At 38.1% G+C, this 16839-nt stretch overlaps 2 protein-coding genes across 2 annotated transcripts in view; both read right to left on the bottom strand.

The window, feature by feature from the left end:
• DST (dystonin) overlaps positions 1-16839 on the bottom strand; it is a 303925-nt gene that overhangs the window by 110114 nt on the left and 176972 nt on the right. Inside the window, 4 exon segments of the mRNA XM_027888673.1 lie at positions 21-5600; positions 6683-6818; positions 7440-7528; positions 9819-9953. Of these exon segments, the coding sequence (XP_027744474.1) occupies positions 21-5600; positions 6683-6818; positions 7440-7528; positions 9819-9953 (5940 nt within the window).
• LOC114059811 (desmoplakin-like) lies at positions 10038-16706 on the bottom strand. The gene is made up of 2 exons (XM_027888672.1): positions 14278-16706; positions 10038-13238 (listed from the first exon to the last, which is right to left on the bottom strand). The coding sequence occupies exons 1-2, from the start codon at positions 16621-16623 to the stop codon at positions 11322-11324; spliced, it is 4263 nt and encodes a 1420-aa protein (XP_027744473.1). The 5' UTR covers positions 16624-16706; the 3' UTR covers positions 10038-11321.

Below are 16839 nucleotides of genomic sequence, written 5' to 3'. Positions count from 1 at the left end.
TATCAGCTATTGTTACTTACCATGCTACTGTGGGTGTCTTCCAGGACTGCTTCTTTTGCTTTGAAAACAGTCTCAGTAAAGCCTTTGGATGGGCTGTCAGTCTTCCCATTCTTCTGGTCACTTTTCCAAGCAACAGTTGCATTATCTGCCAATGTTTTCTCTTTAGCAATCTCTGATCCAAACTCTGACTGTTCTGTTGAGAAAAGAGTACAAAGTCCACCTACTTTTCCTTTATCCTCATATTCTGTGGTGGTACCAACAACCTGTGAGCTCATAAGCAAACTACTTATCAGCTCCTCTAACTTGCTTGTACTTTCATCTCCAGGTGAGATTTGAAAAATCTCCAGAAGTTCGGAAATAGTTGGCTTGAGAACAGGAGCTTTCATGTCTGTTTCATTCCTCCTTTTATCTACATCAGTCATCTTTTGCTTGCAGGATTCCTGCTTCAGAATATCATGAAGAAGATCAGGACTTCTGCAATCAAGCCAAAGCAATGAAGGAGCATCACTGTCCTTGGGCTCTGTACATGGCATGGTATCCATTACTGCAGTTCTAACAGAACTGCTTATTTGCTTGAGATTTGATCCACTAGACTTTTCACTCACCAGCTGGGTACTTCTAACCATTGTAAGTAAATTTTGCATTAAAGTTTTGGTATCAGTGTAACTTAGGGGTTCAGCTTCCTGTTTGCAGTAACCATGTCCCATTTTCAATTTTTTTTGCAATATATTCCGTAAGTCTTCCATTAGTGTGTCAGATACTTCTGGTGATTGTGAAATACCTTCCTTTACTTGAAAATCTTTGCAGGGTCCCATTTCCTTTTGCAGTGACTCCATGGACATTTGGTTTTTTAAACCATTTCCAAGTGAGGAAGTCTCACTGGCCATGAAATTTTCTCTCTTTTTGTTTTTCAGCATCTCATATTCTTTCTGGGCACCATAATTCAAGTCAGTTCCTATGCTACTCAGAATTGCAGAAGAAACATCAGTGGTGTGGGTAAGTTTCCCAGAAGATAGCACTTCACTTCCATTCCCTGATTCTTTGGCATCCTCAATACTTCCTAAAGCATCTGGTTTTATGGGAGAAATTTCACTGTCATTGTTGCTTTTGTTTTCTGAAGAGTCTTTAAGAACATTGGCTGTATTTTGACAGATAACTCTCCCTATGTCTTTAGTTATGCTAATTTCCTTTGGTTTCACTGTATCAGTTGGAGGAAAAGACTGAGCATTAAATTCACTTGAATGCATTTCTTCTGTATTTAGCAGAAAATCCTTTTCAATCTCTATACCCTTTCCCCCTCTTTCTGTGTCCTCAAAACAAGAGAATTCAGTTTTATCCAGTTCTGAATGGCCACCTTCTTTTATGCCTGTTGTATATTGTTTTAAAGAAGGAGGAATGTTAGTATCTCTCCTAAATTCATCTGATCTCACAACTCGAATGTCAAAGAAATCTTGATCAACATTTACTTTTTCTTTACTTGCAGCAGAAGTTTCTCTATCAGCTTTAATTACTGATGCATCAAATATTTCCCCAAGGCTTTCCATCTGAATGGGACTTTTACTTAGTCCCATGATATCACATTCCTCTATAATATTTACTTTACTTTTACTTTCTGAAAGAATTTCGAAACCTCTTCCTATTTGACCATGCTTCCAACTGGTGACTGGATCTACTGGGTCCCTAAGGGAGCTATCATTATCATCACTCACAGAAGGCATATCTATAGGGAATTTATTGTCCTTTTGAGATGAACTTTCCTTTTGTTTTTCCGTATCATTTAATACTTTTTCCTCTGCAACTACTGCTTCTTTCTGTCTTTGCCCATGATTCGAATCTAACATTGGCATGGCAGCATTGTCTTTATTCATGCTATCAGTAAAGCATTCTGAGAGAAGCAAATTTGTCCGAGTACTTTCATCACTATCAGCAGCTTGCTCTGTTATCAGGTAGGCCGTTACACTGACATCAGATTTCACAGTACTATGGAGAAGCTGAGAACCTGGAACCTTAAGCCGTGTTTCATTATTTCCTTCACTTGTAGAGACTGTCCATTTAGTGTCAAGGGTATTTTCTGACTGAATAGGCTCAGTAGTATCTTGTGACATGTATTTACTTTTGACACAAGTCCCACATTTATCTTCTGTTTCCTGCTGTCTGTCTTCACTTGCACATGAAAGATCAACATAGCTTTCCTCAGAAATATGTGACACTGATTCACATTTTCCTGAAGACAGATTTCCATTTTCATGGTTAGACTGGAATTGCGAAGTATATCCTGTCTTGTCGCCTAAAGAATAGCAACAGTCACCAATATTCTGATTACGTTCATTGCTTCTTTCTACATCTCCTAAGGAAATTAACAGCTGGTCACCTTTATTTATACACTGATGATGTGAATAAAAAATATCCATTTCATCTTCACTGTCAGAATCAGTGTCAGAGTCATCATAACTATCGTAATCCTCCTCATAATCTTCCCCCTCCTGTGTACCTTCAGATTCATCCTCATAGGAATCACTTTCTGCTTTCATTTCAACTTGCTCATTTCTCTCTTGTACATCTGCTTCATACATCTCCCGTAAAGAACTTATGCCTCCCTCCTTTCTTCCTTCGCTCTTCACAGTAACTGGTAACTCTTGCTCCTTCTCTCCAAAACTTCCTTTTCCTTCCCTTTCCTCCTTAGGGATTCTTCCCATGGTTTTGGTACTTGCAGCAGCTGTATTTATGCTCTCAGGTTGCTCTTTCCCATTTACATGGACATCCTCTTTAGCATTAGCTCCAAGTTCTTGAAAAGAGGTGGTCTCTTCTCTTAGGGCTGTTAGACCACCTCTCTCCTCCAGAAAAACCAATGGAACTGATCTTCCAGCCAATTCTGGCTCTGGTGTATCATCATCCCCCATCTTCAAGGTATCAAAGCCCTCATCACCTTGAGAAGTGTCAGAGGAATCATCATCATCTGTTTGAGGAGTATTATAGACATCACTGTCTTCATCATCAGTCTGAGGTGTTTCATAGGCATCATCGTCATCCTCATCAAACTGAGAGCTGTCATCTTCAGGGGTTTCCTCACCACACTCATGCTGCAAGCAGGCACTTTCAAGCTGTGGAATGCCATCACTATCATCTACTGATGAATCAGAGCTAGTGTAGCACGGCACTAATCTGTGGAATGTAAGATCACTTTCTTCTGTTGTCAGCCCTTGTGCTGTGCTGTTACTGTCCCCCATAGCTGGTCCATCGTGTATAACAGTATTACCACCCAACAAAGAGCTATGGTGCATGTCTCTACTGTCTTCTAGATACAGTTTATTCTGAAAATCAATACAATCCTCCAATGACGGCTTTCCATGTATATAAGGATAGCCCTCTAGGGATGGTCTGTTAGGTACATCAGCATACTCCTGTAGAGGTTGCTCATTGTATTCATTGTCTTCGAACTGTAGTGTGTCACCACACTGACTAACCAATTCTTCTGGCAGTCTATATGCAGTGTCTGCACTGATGGATGAACAAAGACTTCTCTGAAAATCATCTTTCTTGCTGTTATCCAGTAACATTCTGCTACTGTCAGCTTGCAATATGTGAGGCCTGTATGGTGTGCACCTTTCCAGCTCCCTCCAGATTTTATCTGACAAATCATCCACATTCAAGAAATTTTGTGGGCTTTTATCATTCCTGTTTTCAGTACTCAGACTGTCACCCATATAAATCTCTTCTTTCCCTGTTTCTGAAATAGGACTTGGATTTAAGTCATTTGGAAGATATCCCTCAATGTTTCCTGAATTTGCCTGCTGATTGTTATGCTTACACAGTTCTGTCCACTCAGAAACCTCAAAAAAACCTCTGAGTTGATTTCTGTTCGTGGAATTTTGAGTGTTACTTACTACATTTCTGGGTTCTGCAGGGAGAGTTAACAACATCTCCTGTGTATATTCTGATTGCTCGGTGTCAGCAGCATTGCAAATATCTGGTCCACACTCATGAAGATCTTCTTGTGAAGATACATTATTTCCCAAATCATCAAACTGATTTAATTTACTGCTTTTAGAAGCATTCTCAACACCCGAAAGGTCACCCTGAACACTATCTGCTGACTTTAGGTTAATTCCTTTCGAGCTTACATATTTGTTACTAAACTCCATTTCTGACACACCAGCATTGTATGCAGCACCACCACCTTCCAGCAGATTATTGATGACCTCTTGCAGTTGTCCATCATATAACAGAAGTCTTCTTCCAGTGTTTGCATCCATATAACTATTTACCATCAGGTAAGATATGAATAGTTTCTTAGCTTGATCTAAATTATGACATACAGGGTCTTCTGTGCTACAATCTTCATGTTCTTCCTCTCGGTCATGAACTACAGATGGCAGAAATTCATATGATGATAACCATTTTGCAGCATTTTTACAAGGGAACTTCAATTCTTCTACATTGGGCATTTTATCTGGCAAAGTCACGTTGGTCAAAACAGATACAGTATTGCTATCTATGATCCCTGATTCTGCAGCCTTGTCAAGACTGATTATTTCACAAGTTTCTGGAATGTAAAGTGCAGCTATTTTCTTTCTATCATTCAGTATTTTGAACGCCAGCTCATTTGTTATCATATCTTGGTGCAAAGAAGTTGATACAGGGAATATTTCACCAGTGTGAGGCCAAATTAGTCCCACAAAGCCCCTCTGTGCTTCCAATACCAGCAGGGCACTGGTAGATGATATTAAGTTACATTGCACAGCTTCATCAACAGTCAACCGTTGTCCTGAATTTTGACAAAGGATTCCCCCAGTCTGAACCTGATGTGTGAGGATCCCGCAAGCAGTATCCTGATCTATCACCCCTTGTCTCACGGCCTCTTCCACAGTCATTCGTTTCCCTGAGTCAGGGTCAATGAGACCTCCAGACATTAACTGAGCACCCAGCAGCCTGAACATTGTTTCCCGATCAATGAGACCTTCATGGGCTGCCCTCAGAATAGTTATCCTCCTTCCACATTTCAACACAATTCTCCCTTTCTCTTGTGGTTTCACAGGTAGGAGTCTTAACCCTGTTCTTTTATGTATTATGCTTCTTTGAATCATCTGCTCAAGGGAAATTTTCTCAGCACAGTTGGGGTCTATGAGATCTTTACATGTGTCTTGTCTTTCCAGGAGTTTTGCATATAATGTTGGAGACATGAGGTTTCTCTGGAAAGCACTCTGCAAAGTCAGTTTGTCTCCAGTAGATGGCAAAATCAAATACCCACTTGAAAGCTGATTCTCAAGAATTTTAATAGCCAAAGGTTCTGAAATTAGACCTTGTTCTAAAACTGAAACAACCGGAATATTTGATAATGATGATTCTGAAATAAGCTTTTTTGCATCACTTAATTCCTCCAACTGCAACAGAATCTGCTCATCAATTAAGGCATGAGCTTTAGCTTCTTCCAAATCATAACACACTCCTAATTCTGGAGAAATTATTCCAGAAAGAATCAGCTGATTCTCGAGCAATCTAATTCCGGTGTCATAGTCAAGAAAACCTTTTAAAATAGACTGAAAGACTGAAAAGACTTCTCCAGTAGTTTGATCAATGACACCAGCAATGACTTTATTCACCTGGAAAGGAATATAAAAGAGAAGATATCAATATTTTTGGACTATATATTTTAAATTTTTTGATTTTGAATGCATGATAAGCAGAAAAACACGTACTTACCAGGCTTGGAGGAATGCTGTGAATGTTAGCAGCTCAAATGCGCAAGTGATCTATGTCAGTCACTCAAGAGCACACGATGTGATAAAAGATTTAAAATCAACATGCATCTGTGAATTGAAAACCTATGCTTTGCATACATAAACAGGGTTAGTGAAAGATAATAGAAGAAATGACTGCAGAGTGAGCAAATAGAACATATACCTGAAAGGCAAATTTTCATGCTATAAATGTCTGTGAAAGGTTAGAATATTTGGAAACAGTATGTGATTCAACACAACCATGCTATTCATGTTTACAGCATACAGCACTTCTGCATAATAAACTCAACAATATGGAATCAGATACTCTAGCACCAAATATTGCATTTAGTTTGCATGAAAAGCATGAAGTCAGTCTGGCAACATTATTTGAACTCATTACACAGACACTGCCTCTATATGTATATGAGAACACTCATTTGCAGCATAATTTTTGAGAACTCCATATTTAAGGCTTATATCCATTAACAAATGTATTTGTAGTGCCTCAGACCTAATCATGTTGTGTGTTCCCATTTTCAGATGCAGAAAAATTTTAAGAAAAACTGAAAGTAGATCTCTTCTAGGACATTTCTGAGTGATATATGGGAGAGATTATCATGTTATGGTGTCATTTTTGCAGCAGAAACACAAGTTTATCTAGCAGTCAAAGAATGGCTTTTAAGAGAAGAGTTAAGAGATGAATGATTTGTTTATCTTTCTTCATGCAAGGCACACATTATTAAGACTCTTCGCAAAAGAAGTCTGATGAGTAGAATGTTCATATGCACAGGTAAGGTCACACACAGTATTTTACAGAAAATACATAACACTTTCAGTCAATTAAATCTCAAATTCCTTCTACACACTGTTAATTGCAGTTTTTCTTTTGCTGATCATGTGGGGTTCAAAAACCATGCAGTAAATCTCAAGAGAGACTGAAATCTAAGTTTCTATCTTGTTACCTTTTCTTCCATCTTTTCATCACCCAGATACTGCGCTTCCTGCAGCTGCTTAAAAGCTTCATTGGATAACAAGCTGTAGCTCTCCTGGAGAGATCTGACTTGCTTTTCCATTTCATGTCGCTCTTCATCTGTCATTCTATTAGGAAAAAAAAAAGGAAGAAAGAGATCTCTTTGGGTAATTCATAACCTATTGGGAGTGATCGGCCTACCTTTACCTAAAAAAGTGGGGCAGAAATTGGTACAAGTAATCTAGAAAAAATACAGACTAATTACAAAGATGGTCAAGAAAGCTACAATCTGCTTGTAGTTATTCAGAAAAAAAAGCATTTCACCTTTGCATTTGCCTTTGTCTAGTGATTTTCAGTCAAGAGAGGCAACAAAACTAGCAAGCATGAGATATTTCAGCAATTTAGTATCTTAGATAGTCTTTTTTCAGACACAGATGAAACAAACTTGTGACATATAGTTCAAGTACTAATTTGCTACAAATCTGTTAATTATTTTGACTCCAAATGAAAATTTAAATATCTAATATTTTTAAGCTGACCAGAGGTATATAAACCAAGCCAAGTTCTTGAAATAAACAAAACTGCACCAAGTTTCACCAAATAGGATGGTAAAAATCATCCAAACTGGCATATCATCTGTACATGAAATACAACTGGAACTGTAAAATGAGGATAGGACTTATTTTTAAGCAAACAGTATGTATTGATTCAATTAATTTGTATTATTTGAAAAATAAAAAATGGCATACTTATCACTGTGCTTAGCTAAAAATGACTGAGTAGTCTGCAGAGCTTCAGCTATTTGTTCTTTTTTGGTTGACATTTCATGCAGGGAAATCTGAAAAAGAAGCAAACTGTGTTCAAGACTTAACTATGTACATAAATAAAACAAACATCAATCTATCTGGAACTAATCTCAATAATGTAAGAGTTAGATTTTTTTAAATACTGCCTATCCTTAGAGCAATATTATTTATTATGTAATTATATAATTTACATATGGATAAGTAATTGTGCTATGCCTTTTTGTTAAGTAAGCTGTTTGTATTAGAAGACTATCGAGCAAAACAAATAGAATTTATTTTAAAGTGTTATTTGTATGAAAATTACCCAATCATTTAAAATCACTTATAGTTGGCACAGTTTACAACAGCTTTATAAAAGTATGAGTACAATGGTCATGTTCAAGAAGTTGCTCACCAAAATGAAGGATAACAAATTTAAAAAAAAAAAATGTATCCTAAGACCACAAGCCTTCATGAAATACAACATCAGAGACAAATGCAATATCAGATGCCTGAAAAACTGAATTATTTATTAATATTCTCCCCACTATCAGTTCTGTCATCCCCACTAAAGCACTCATTGTGGCAGGGGAACTTGCGGGAATTTAATCATTAATTTTTCTGAGAAACTTCCTGCAGTGTCCTCAAAGAAAAGCACTCATTTTGGATAAATAAAGGCAAATTATCAAAGGGGAGTCTGCAAGCTGAAGATATGTTCAGCGTAGGTGCTAAGAGGACTTGAGCAAGGTGCCTGGACCCTGCATTCACCTTGGCCTGGACTGAACCAATTCTGTCCTTGACTGCATTGTGTCAAAGGGCCTGAACAGTTTTGCTTTGCAGTCACCACCACTTGTGCTGCTTGTACAGGAACCAAGAGCAGCACTGTATGCTCTACTCAAGAACGTGATGTGAGCAGGCTGAGGTAGCTGGTGGGGTCATGAGCTCCACTTTACTCGGAAACCAGTGTTGCTGCACTGCTGTGTGCACCCTGTCACCACTGGTACCAGCTTCTCCTCCCAGAACATGGCTACACCCCCTAATGTATTTCAACTATCAAATCACCACTTTCGGTGCTGCTACCTCACCAGGCTGTTTCACAAGAGAAGGAAACACCCTCAGCACACATCCATCTTCCACAGCAAGGGACTATGTTGTGAAGAAAGCCAAGGCAACTAACTCACAGGTTACCCACTGAGGGCTCAGGCTGGACAGGATAAATGACACCCACAGTTGCCGTGGTAAGCTGAGATGCCCTAAGGATTGAGCACTGGCTCAACACTGACAAAGGTTTGCAGTGTTGTCATTAACAAGGGCAGAAAAGGACCAGCACTGAATGTTTTTTGCAAATCCTGATCTAACTACTAGCAAGTTAACAATCAGTATGCTCAAATCAATACAAGCTTACCTCCTCCTATATATATATATAGGCACAAACTCAGAGCTAGCACTGCTTCTCTATGACCAAGCAGTCTGCTGGGTCTGGTGGTCATCAAGACTGCAGGTCTGCTGACCTGCCCAACAGCAAGCTTGATTTACACACACACTGCTCCAGTGGGTCTAACCAAAATAAAACCACAGGAACAGGCTGCCAAGACAGCCAAAATCATGTTTGCAGGACCACACATCAGGCCCTGTACTGAGGTATGTGGACAAGACACCACTCTGTGCCTGTGCTGCTCACTGGGCAGGCAGACCTTCACCTACTGAAATCTTTTAGGTGTCACTAAGCTATTTCATGAGACACGGCTACAAGGGGAGGTCCTAGAAATTATAGGAAACTTTGCAGATAGAAATTTATGGTCAGAGTTACAACTGTACACAGTGACAATGTACTTGTTGAATACAAAGGTGTCGAGATGGGCCACTCCAGCCTGTGGACTAGAGTGATAATTAAAGCCTCAGCCAACAGCTGCTGTACTTCCTAGGACAGCAGTTTTTACTTTCCCTTAAGAAGACCCATCCGCGTAATCTTTTCAACAGCAAATAAATAAAAAATTCCCTCTCAGGATCCTCCTACCAACTTCCTCCTTCCTGGTGCCCAAAGTGCCAATCTGCTAAAATGCACTGACACTCTACAAAGGCTGAGTTATGGTGTGCAGTGTCCTGTTTCTCTAAACTGATATTCTAAAGTGTTAGAATATGTCACACACTAGATTTATAAAAAGCAGTGTGAACTTCTTCCTGAGAAACATGCTTGTGTCCCTAAACATTGATATTCATGTACCCAGCCCTCTACTCACAATCAAATGTGAAATTCCACCTTGAGGAAAATGAGGATGGAGATTTGCAGGAAAAGAAGTATTTATGGAACATTTTGGCAAAAACCTAAAGACATTTGTGTACCTGCTGCTTAGGCAAGTCTGTCTTTTCAGCCTTTTCTCCTTCTTCTTTGCTGAGTGTCTTGCTGAGGTTTGACACCCATTTTAGTAAATCCCCAGCTTTCTCAACATGTTCCTTCTTTTCCTCTTCCATTGATTTCTGAGGAGCGCCACGAATTGTAAGAAAATGTAAAAGTAAATTGTTGAAATATGTAACATTAATGTTCATACAAAACAACTCTACCACAATGACATTATCACATAAACGTAAAATGATTTCTTTTTATTTATCACCACATGCATTACTATGACACTTCGATGTAGGAACAAAAATACCACATAGATATTAACAAAATAATACCTCAAATGATTTGTAATTATGATAAAGGTGCTTATTCATACACACATACAATCATTATAAAATTATTGATACAAGGAAAAAGCATCGCTATCCAGCCATTACTCAGCAGATAAAAATCTAAAAAAATTTGCATATAAAGTATCTTTGAATTGCTGCCTTTGCATTACCTTTAGGTGTGGATATGTACAGCCAGCATAGGATAACAGTATTTTGCAATCTATGTACATGGATTACTAAATTACAGTTGGGATAATACACTGCTTTTATGTCTACAGAAAAAAGAACAGTAACAGTAAAATACTGAGACATTTAATCTTTTTCTGCATAGAAGAACACATTTCTTTTCATATAAGTACAACCTGTTAGTAGGTGGACATTTATCAGTACTGAGAAAACATGCTTAAGCTCTTCCATGTATCACATGTAAAAATAAAGACGTTTTATTTCAATGGATTTTTTTTATTTGATATGCAATTGTATATAATTTACCTATTAGAGCGTGAAAACGTTTCTAAAGAGAAAAGTTACCTGGAGTGAGAAAAAAGCTTACAACTTTATTGTGTAAGTAGCCCACTGAAATTAATTAAATACCAGTGTGAGAAAAAGTACCTTTGCATGTGTGTTTACCACACTGCAGATTTAACCCTTGTATATTTTATTGCCACTTTCATAAAATAAATGATATCTACAAACTGATTTGTAATATTAAATTAAGTAACAGGTCACATGAAATACTGCACCGTGTTCAATCACAAAATGGGCAACGCCTTTCAGTCTTTAATGTAAGGACATGATCCTTGTCTCACCTAAATCTACCCTCCTTGCACTAATGTTAACTTCACCAACTTGAGTATAATTTCTCATTTACACTACCTGTATGTAGGTAATGTCAGAGAAGGCCTTCAGGGAAAGACTGAACACATCATTTTGAAACTATGAATCTGCCTGTCTATAAATTTTAATTTTGCTATAAGTAATATCTAAGTCCGGTTGCAGTGGTTTACACTAATAAGTGGTCTGTAACAATTAGTTTTACAGCAATTCATTATTATGCTAGAAAACATTTATGATTGTCCACAAAGGGCAATCTGGCCACCACAGATCATTTCCTTAACCTGAATGGGTTTTTCAGCAGGGCCGAAAATGAGTAGTAATACCTTTTGTCCACTATGAATTATAGTAAAGACTGGAAATTCCTGTTTTTATGGGCTGAGTTGCTTCTAACAACCGCAGTCCAGTGTGGCAATCAAAAACAGCTCTCTCTAAAGCTTCTTTGTAGGTTATCTTCTTCTTAGTTTTGGGGCATGTCAAAACTTTAGCATGTGATTTTTCACCCTTTATCTTTGTAGCTGTGACAGCATCAATAATACCACTCTTAATTGCATCTTCCATTGTTAATCTGGAATGAGACTTTGGATCTATCAAGCCACCAGTCAAGTACTGATACTCCAGGCAGCGCATGCCCATTTCTTTGTCTATGGCATTTAAATGCACAGCTTCAACAGCTGACATAACAGTGTTCCTTACAGGATGAATGATCCCAGTAAAGATCAGCTCACATTGCTGGATTTGCTTGGCACAACCATCATCAATTAACTCTCTTTGCAAAGCTTCAGAAACACTGTACTTTTTCCCAGTAAATGGATCAATTATACCTCCTGTACTAACCTGAGCTTCAAGACATCGGAGGGCAGTAACTCTGTCTACCAAATTTTTACGTGAGGCTTTCAAGACTGGAATTCTTTCGTTGGTTTCAGAAAGCCAGAACCCTGCAATTGGACTGTTTAAATCTTTATTTGGCTGTGAACTGCTAACTAGAATATCACCAAACTCATTAACTGTGATTAAGCCCTCCTTATACTTATCAACTGATGCTCTGTCAATTCTACCTTGATTTAGGGTCTCCTCAATATTAAACTGTACACCAGTTTTAAGATCTGTAAGCAAAAGGAAAGAATTCCCATCAGAGTCAAAACATGTAGACTCCTTCCAATCAAATTCTTGTTTTGAAAGCTCGAGATATGTAGCTTTATCAATACATTTCTTTTTATAAGCCTCGTATGATGTCATTTCAGCTCCTGTGTCAACATCTACTACAGAAGTTTTATGACTCCTCTCTGATGATGGGCTGCTTATTTTCCTTTCACCAGCTGGAAGCAGAAAGCATTTACTGCTTACACTGAACAAACACATTTTCAGCAAATCACAGTAGTACATAGCTTTCCTGTTATTTGGATTGTAAAAACATTTTGCATTACTAGAAGGTTCATGCAAAAATTTTAAAATTGTGTTATTAAGCAAGCCAAGATGCACGGCAGTTTCTGGAGGTACACGAACACTTCTTACAGGATCAATTACCCCCCCACATGCAATTTGAGCCTCAAGGATATTTTTGCCTTTTTGCCTCTCTAAAAGTCGAGCTTCCACAGCCTGAAACACAGAGAGCACTTTCCCAGAACAGCAATAGCCCAAAACAGCTTTCTCTGCCTCAAGCAGTCTACTCTTGAATTCACTGTCTGCAAGCCCTCTAGCAACCGAATCATCAACAGAGAACTTCTGACCTGTTGTGGGATCAATGATGAAACCAGTAGCTGCTTGGGCCTCTAAAAATGCTAATGCCAGTGCTTTTCCTATGATTCTTCTCTTTGCTGCTAAAGCAAAAGAGAGTATCTCTTTGCTGGATTCAAGGTACAGCCCAGCTATAGCTGTAGGTTTCGTTAAAAATTTTTCAAGAGTTTTCTGAATCTCATCAGTAGTTTTCTGCCCTGAAATGAGCTGCTCAGCTGAGAGCCTGTCTAAAAGTTTAACTTCAATCAACTGTCTGGCAGTTACGTCGTGTCGGAGACCTTCAAATTTAATAGCATCATACTCCTCTGTAAAATATTCCTGCCGAGTAGCATCATCAACAGTTCTCAAAATCTCTTCCCCTACGAAAGAGCTCATCTTTGCAATGTCTTCTTTCCTAAACCCTTCAGATGTTTTGTATCCCTCAAACATTCTTTCTTCATTACCAAACGTCTTGTCATTTTCTTGGTTTAATGTTGTGACTTCAACATGCATGTCATAGTGCTTGTTCTTCACTATCTGTAAATAGGAATTTTTTGACACAGTGAGAAATACAACTGCAGACCATTCTGTACGTAATTCACTCCTAAATCCACCACCAGAGAAATTAAAGGGAGAACTTGAATGCGAGTCAGAAAGGAGAACTGCTACTAGCATTAGAGAGAGTTTTGAAGTGCATTTGCCATTTCAAATATTTATTCAATAACACGAATATGACTAGATTAAGCATCAATAACTGTTCTTTCTACTATGTGAACCTACTACTGTTAATCAAAGCTTATTTTGACCAATAATGATACAACAGTGTATGTGAAATTCTGTTTCCAACACAAACTTTTAAAATAATGTTTCTAAGATATTAAAGAACCTGGTACTGAGGTCTAATGAAAAGCTTTTTATGTTGCATAAGAATGAAGGGGTTCCCTTCACCAAGATAGAGAAACATTAGAGAGAGGTGATAAAGTATAACTAAAAACAAACAAACAGACTAGTAAAAAGCAGACTAGGAAGGTAAACCCTCACAAAACGTAGTGTGTACCTCCAAGGGATGCAGTTTTACCACTCCTAATTCATGTTTTGCATCTTCTCCATGTCTAATAGTTTGTCTGGAACTGTGTAGGTTCCTGTTTCTCAATGTGTCCTTTTCAGAGGTTCCAGAGATTTGGCTTGCTTTATCAAAAGTTATCTGGAACTGTGTACTCATTTGTGAAACAAACTCTGTAAAAGACTGTGAGCTTGAATCTTCTAATGACTGGTTTATGGTTGACATCTGGAACTGCACCTCTCTTGGTGTTGTATCATCAGCACTCACATACAATGTATTTTCTTCTATTTGATCAGATTTAAAACCTGATCTCTCCTGTTTCTGCCTTAACAAAGGTGAGCTTGGTTTTGTACGTGGAGGAAGCTGTTCAAATTCTTTAGCTGTGGCATCACTCAGGTAATTGAAATCATTCCCTCTTCTCTCACAGCTCCATTTAAATCCAGAATCTTGGAGCTTATTACTTTGCTGAACTTCATTCTGTAACAAAACAAACCTGTGTTCACTCTCCCTGACCTGCAGATCCATTTTCTGTTTCAAGGTCTCAACCATGCGCTTCTGCACTTCCAATTCTTCCTCAAGTTTCCTGCATTTCTGGTGATAGTCCATTTCAGTTTGCTTCCCTTGCTGCAGCTGTTCATGACATTTTTTAAGCCTTTCTTGTAGATCTTCCATTTGCCTCTTGTACAACATGATGTTTTCCTCAGCCATATGCTTTTCTTGCTGAAGAGCAACACATTCTAGTTTTATGCCAGAAATGTCCTTTTCTGTGATGCTATGAGATTCTAGTAATTTTTCAACTTTTTTCCTAAATTCCTCTGCAGAGTGTTTAAACTTAATGGATTCTTCCTGAAACAGAATCATCTTCTTGCGTGCCATCTGTTCATCCAGAGTCTTCTGATGGAGCTCATCCTGCAATTTTTTTAATTTGCTACTTAGGTCTTGTATATGAGTTTGTTGTAGCTGGATCTTCTGCTCACTCACTCTCTTTTCCATGGTTAGAGCATTCATTTGAGCATTTAAATTTTTAACCTCCTGGTTAATGGTGAGGGTGGAAGCACTTTGTTTATCACAGTTTTGTTTATATTCCCTCGCTAGGTCTTTTGTTTTTGCTAGGTCAACTTCTAGGCCTTTGATTTTACAAATATATTCTTGCTCAATTATTGTTTGCTTGTGCAATTGTTCATTTGTTGTGTGCAATTGTTCTTTGAAACCATCTGCTAGGGTTTTTAATGCCTCATTTTTCCTCTGAATATTTTGTTTTTCCAAAGCCATCTTCTCTGATTCAGATAGAATTTGCTTCATCTGTAGTTTTGTATCAGTATTCCATTTATTAAGGTCCTCTATCTGTCGTTTCAATGTTTCTGACACCTGATTGCTTTTGGCTAATTCATTCTTCAGCATCTGAATTTCCAGCTGGTTTTCTTTCTCTTCTTTTGTTTTTTGAAGCAACTGTTCTTTAATTTTCTTATATTGGTCTTGAAGATTATCTGCTTCTCCTTTGCATGACTGTGTTCTATGTTCAGCTGCCAGTTTCTCTTTTTGAAGAGAACTGATCTGTGAATTTAAATGTTTGATAGTGATTTCAGTTTTTGTCTGTGATCTGGTTAACTCCTCTACTTCTCTTTTTAGCTTTGTCTTTTCTTGCTGAACAGATTTCAGCTCCTCCTGATAGTTCATCTTAATTTTCTTAAGATCCATAGCTTCTTGCATCACTTCTTCAGCTTTACTTGTGGCTCTCTGTAGCTGCCTGTCCAGTTCTTTCAACTGCTGCAAATATCCTTGCTCTACTTGGTCTTTTTCCTCCAACTTAATTTTTAGGCATTTAAGTTCATTATTGACTTTATCTAGTTTTTCTTTTAATAAACGAGACTTTTCTTCTGTTGATGATTTTTGAAGTTCAATTTCATTCAGTTCATATTTCAGGTCTTTAATAGTTTTATCAGCTTTTTTGTTAGCAAGGGTTAAGTCATTTATCTTCTGCTTAAGTTCTTCTACTTTTTTGGCTTCTAATTTCTTCTGGAAACTTGTAATTTCAGAGTCAGTCCTACACTGGCTGCCTTGCCCAGCAGTGAAAGTTGTCAGGGAAGTTTCTCTAGTTACAGAGTATCTTCCTTCAACAACTTTCCTTCTAGCTTCAGTTTTCTCTCTTTCTTGCAGCTTTATTTCTGATAGGTTCCCTTGAAATTCAAGATCTTGTTCCATTTGCTTGATAAGCTTCATAAGTTTCTCCTCTCTGTCTGTTTTTTTCTTCAGCTCTTGCATTAAGGTTTTTTTTTGTTTTTCTAAATCATGAAGATTAGTATCTTTTCTTCTTAGAAGCTCTTCCAAGTTTCTTCTGGTAAAGGCACTTTCTTCTATTTGATTTCGAAAAGCACGGAGGTTTTCCTCCAGTATACTTCTTTGAGTCTCTGCCTGAAAAATGAACTGCCTTACACACTCCAGTTCCTGCTCTGCATCTGCTTTCTCTTTCTCCATGCACTCTAGATCTATACGACACTGCTTTGCCTCTTGCTCAGCCTTGGTCTTCTGAAGACGGATTTCTTCCATGTCCTTTTGCTGTTTCTTACGCTCTTTTTCTGCAGCTTCCCTCACTTTAGGGAGCTCCTGTTCCACTTGGATTTTCTGCTTCTTCACGTTCTCCAACATCTCCTCAAGTGCTTTTACCTTTCCTATGAGTTTTTTATTCTCATCAACTGTGTTACTTTGCTGTGCCATTAGATCTGAATATGCCTGACGTGTTGACGCTTCCTTGTTCTTTAAAATCTGTAAAAGTAAGACAAGTTGGAATGTACTTTTTGTAATACAACATAGAAAACATATTAGGCTCTTAGAAAAGCAGAAGGGAAAATACTTACTCATCTATAAGGTATGTCCAGAAAGTAGGACGAGCAGTTCCCACCACCATCACCTTCTCTTGAAGGCTTCAGGAAGTTACCATTAGCCAAATATGAAACCCTTGACAAAGACATCCACAAAGCAAAGAGGTCCTGAAGGCTCTCATTTCAGTCAGGTGCCTCCTAGCAGTAAGCAATGCCAAACTGCTCACCAAACAAATAGGCAGAGCAAACAGTAAGC

The sequence above is a fragment of the Empidonax traillii genome, unplaced genomic scaffold (assembly GCF_003031625.1).
Source record: "Empidonax traillii isolate 1590-97213 ecotype Southwest subspecies unplaced genomic scaffold, ASM303162v1 scaffold243:size714344, whole genome shotgun sequence".
Lineage (NCBI taxonomy): Eukaryota > Metazoa > Chordata > Aves > Passeriformes > Tyrannidae > Empidonax > Empidonax traillii.
This window is presented reverse-complemented; position numbering and strand designations above follow the sequence as displayed.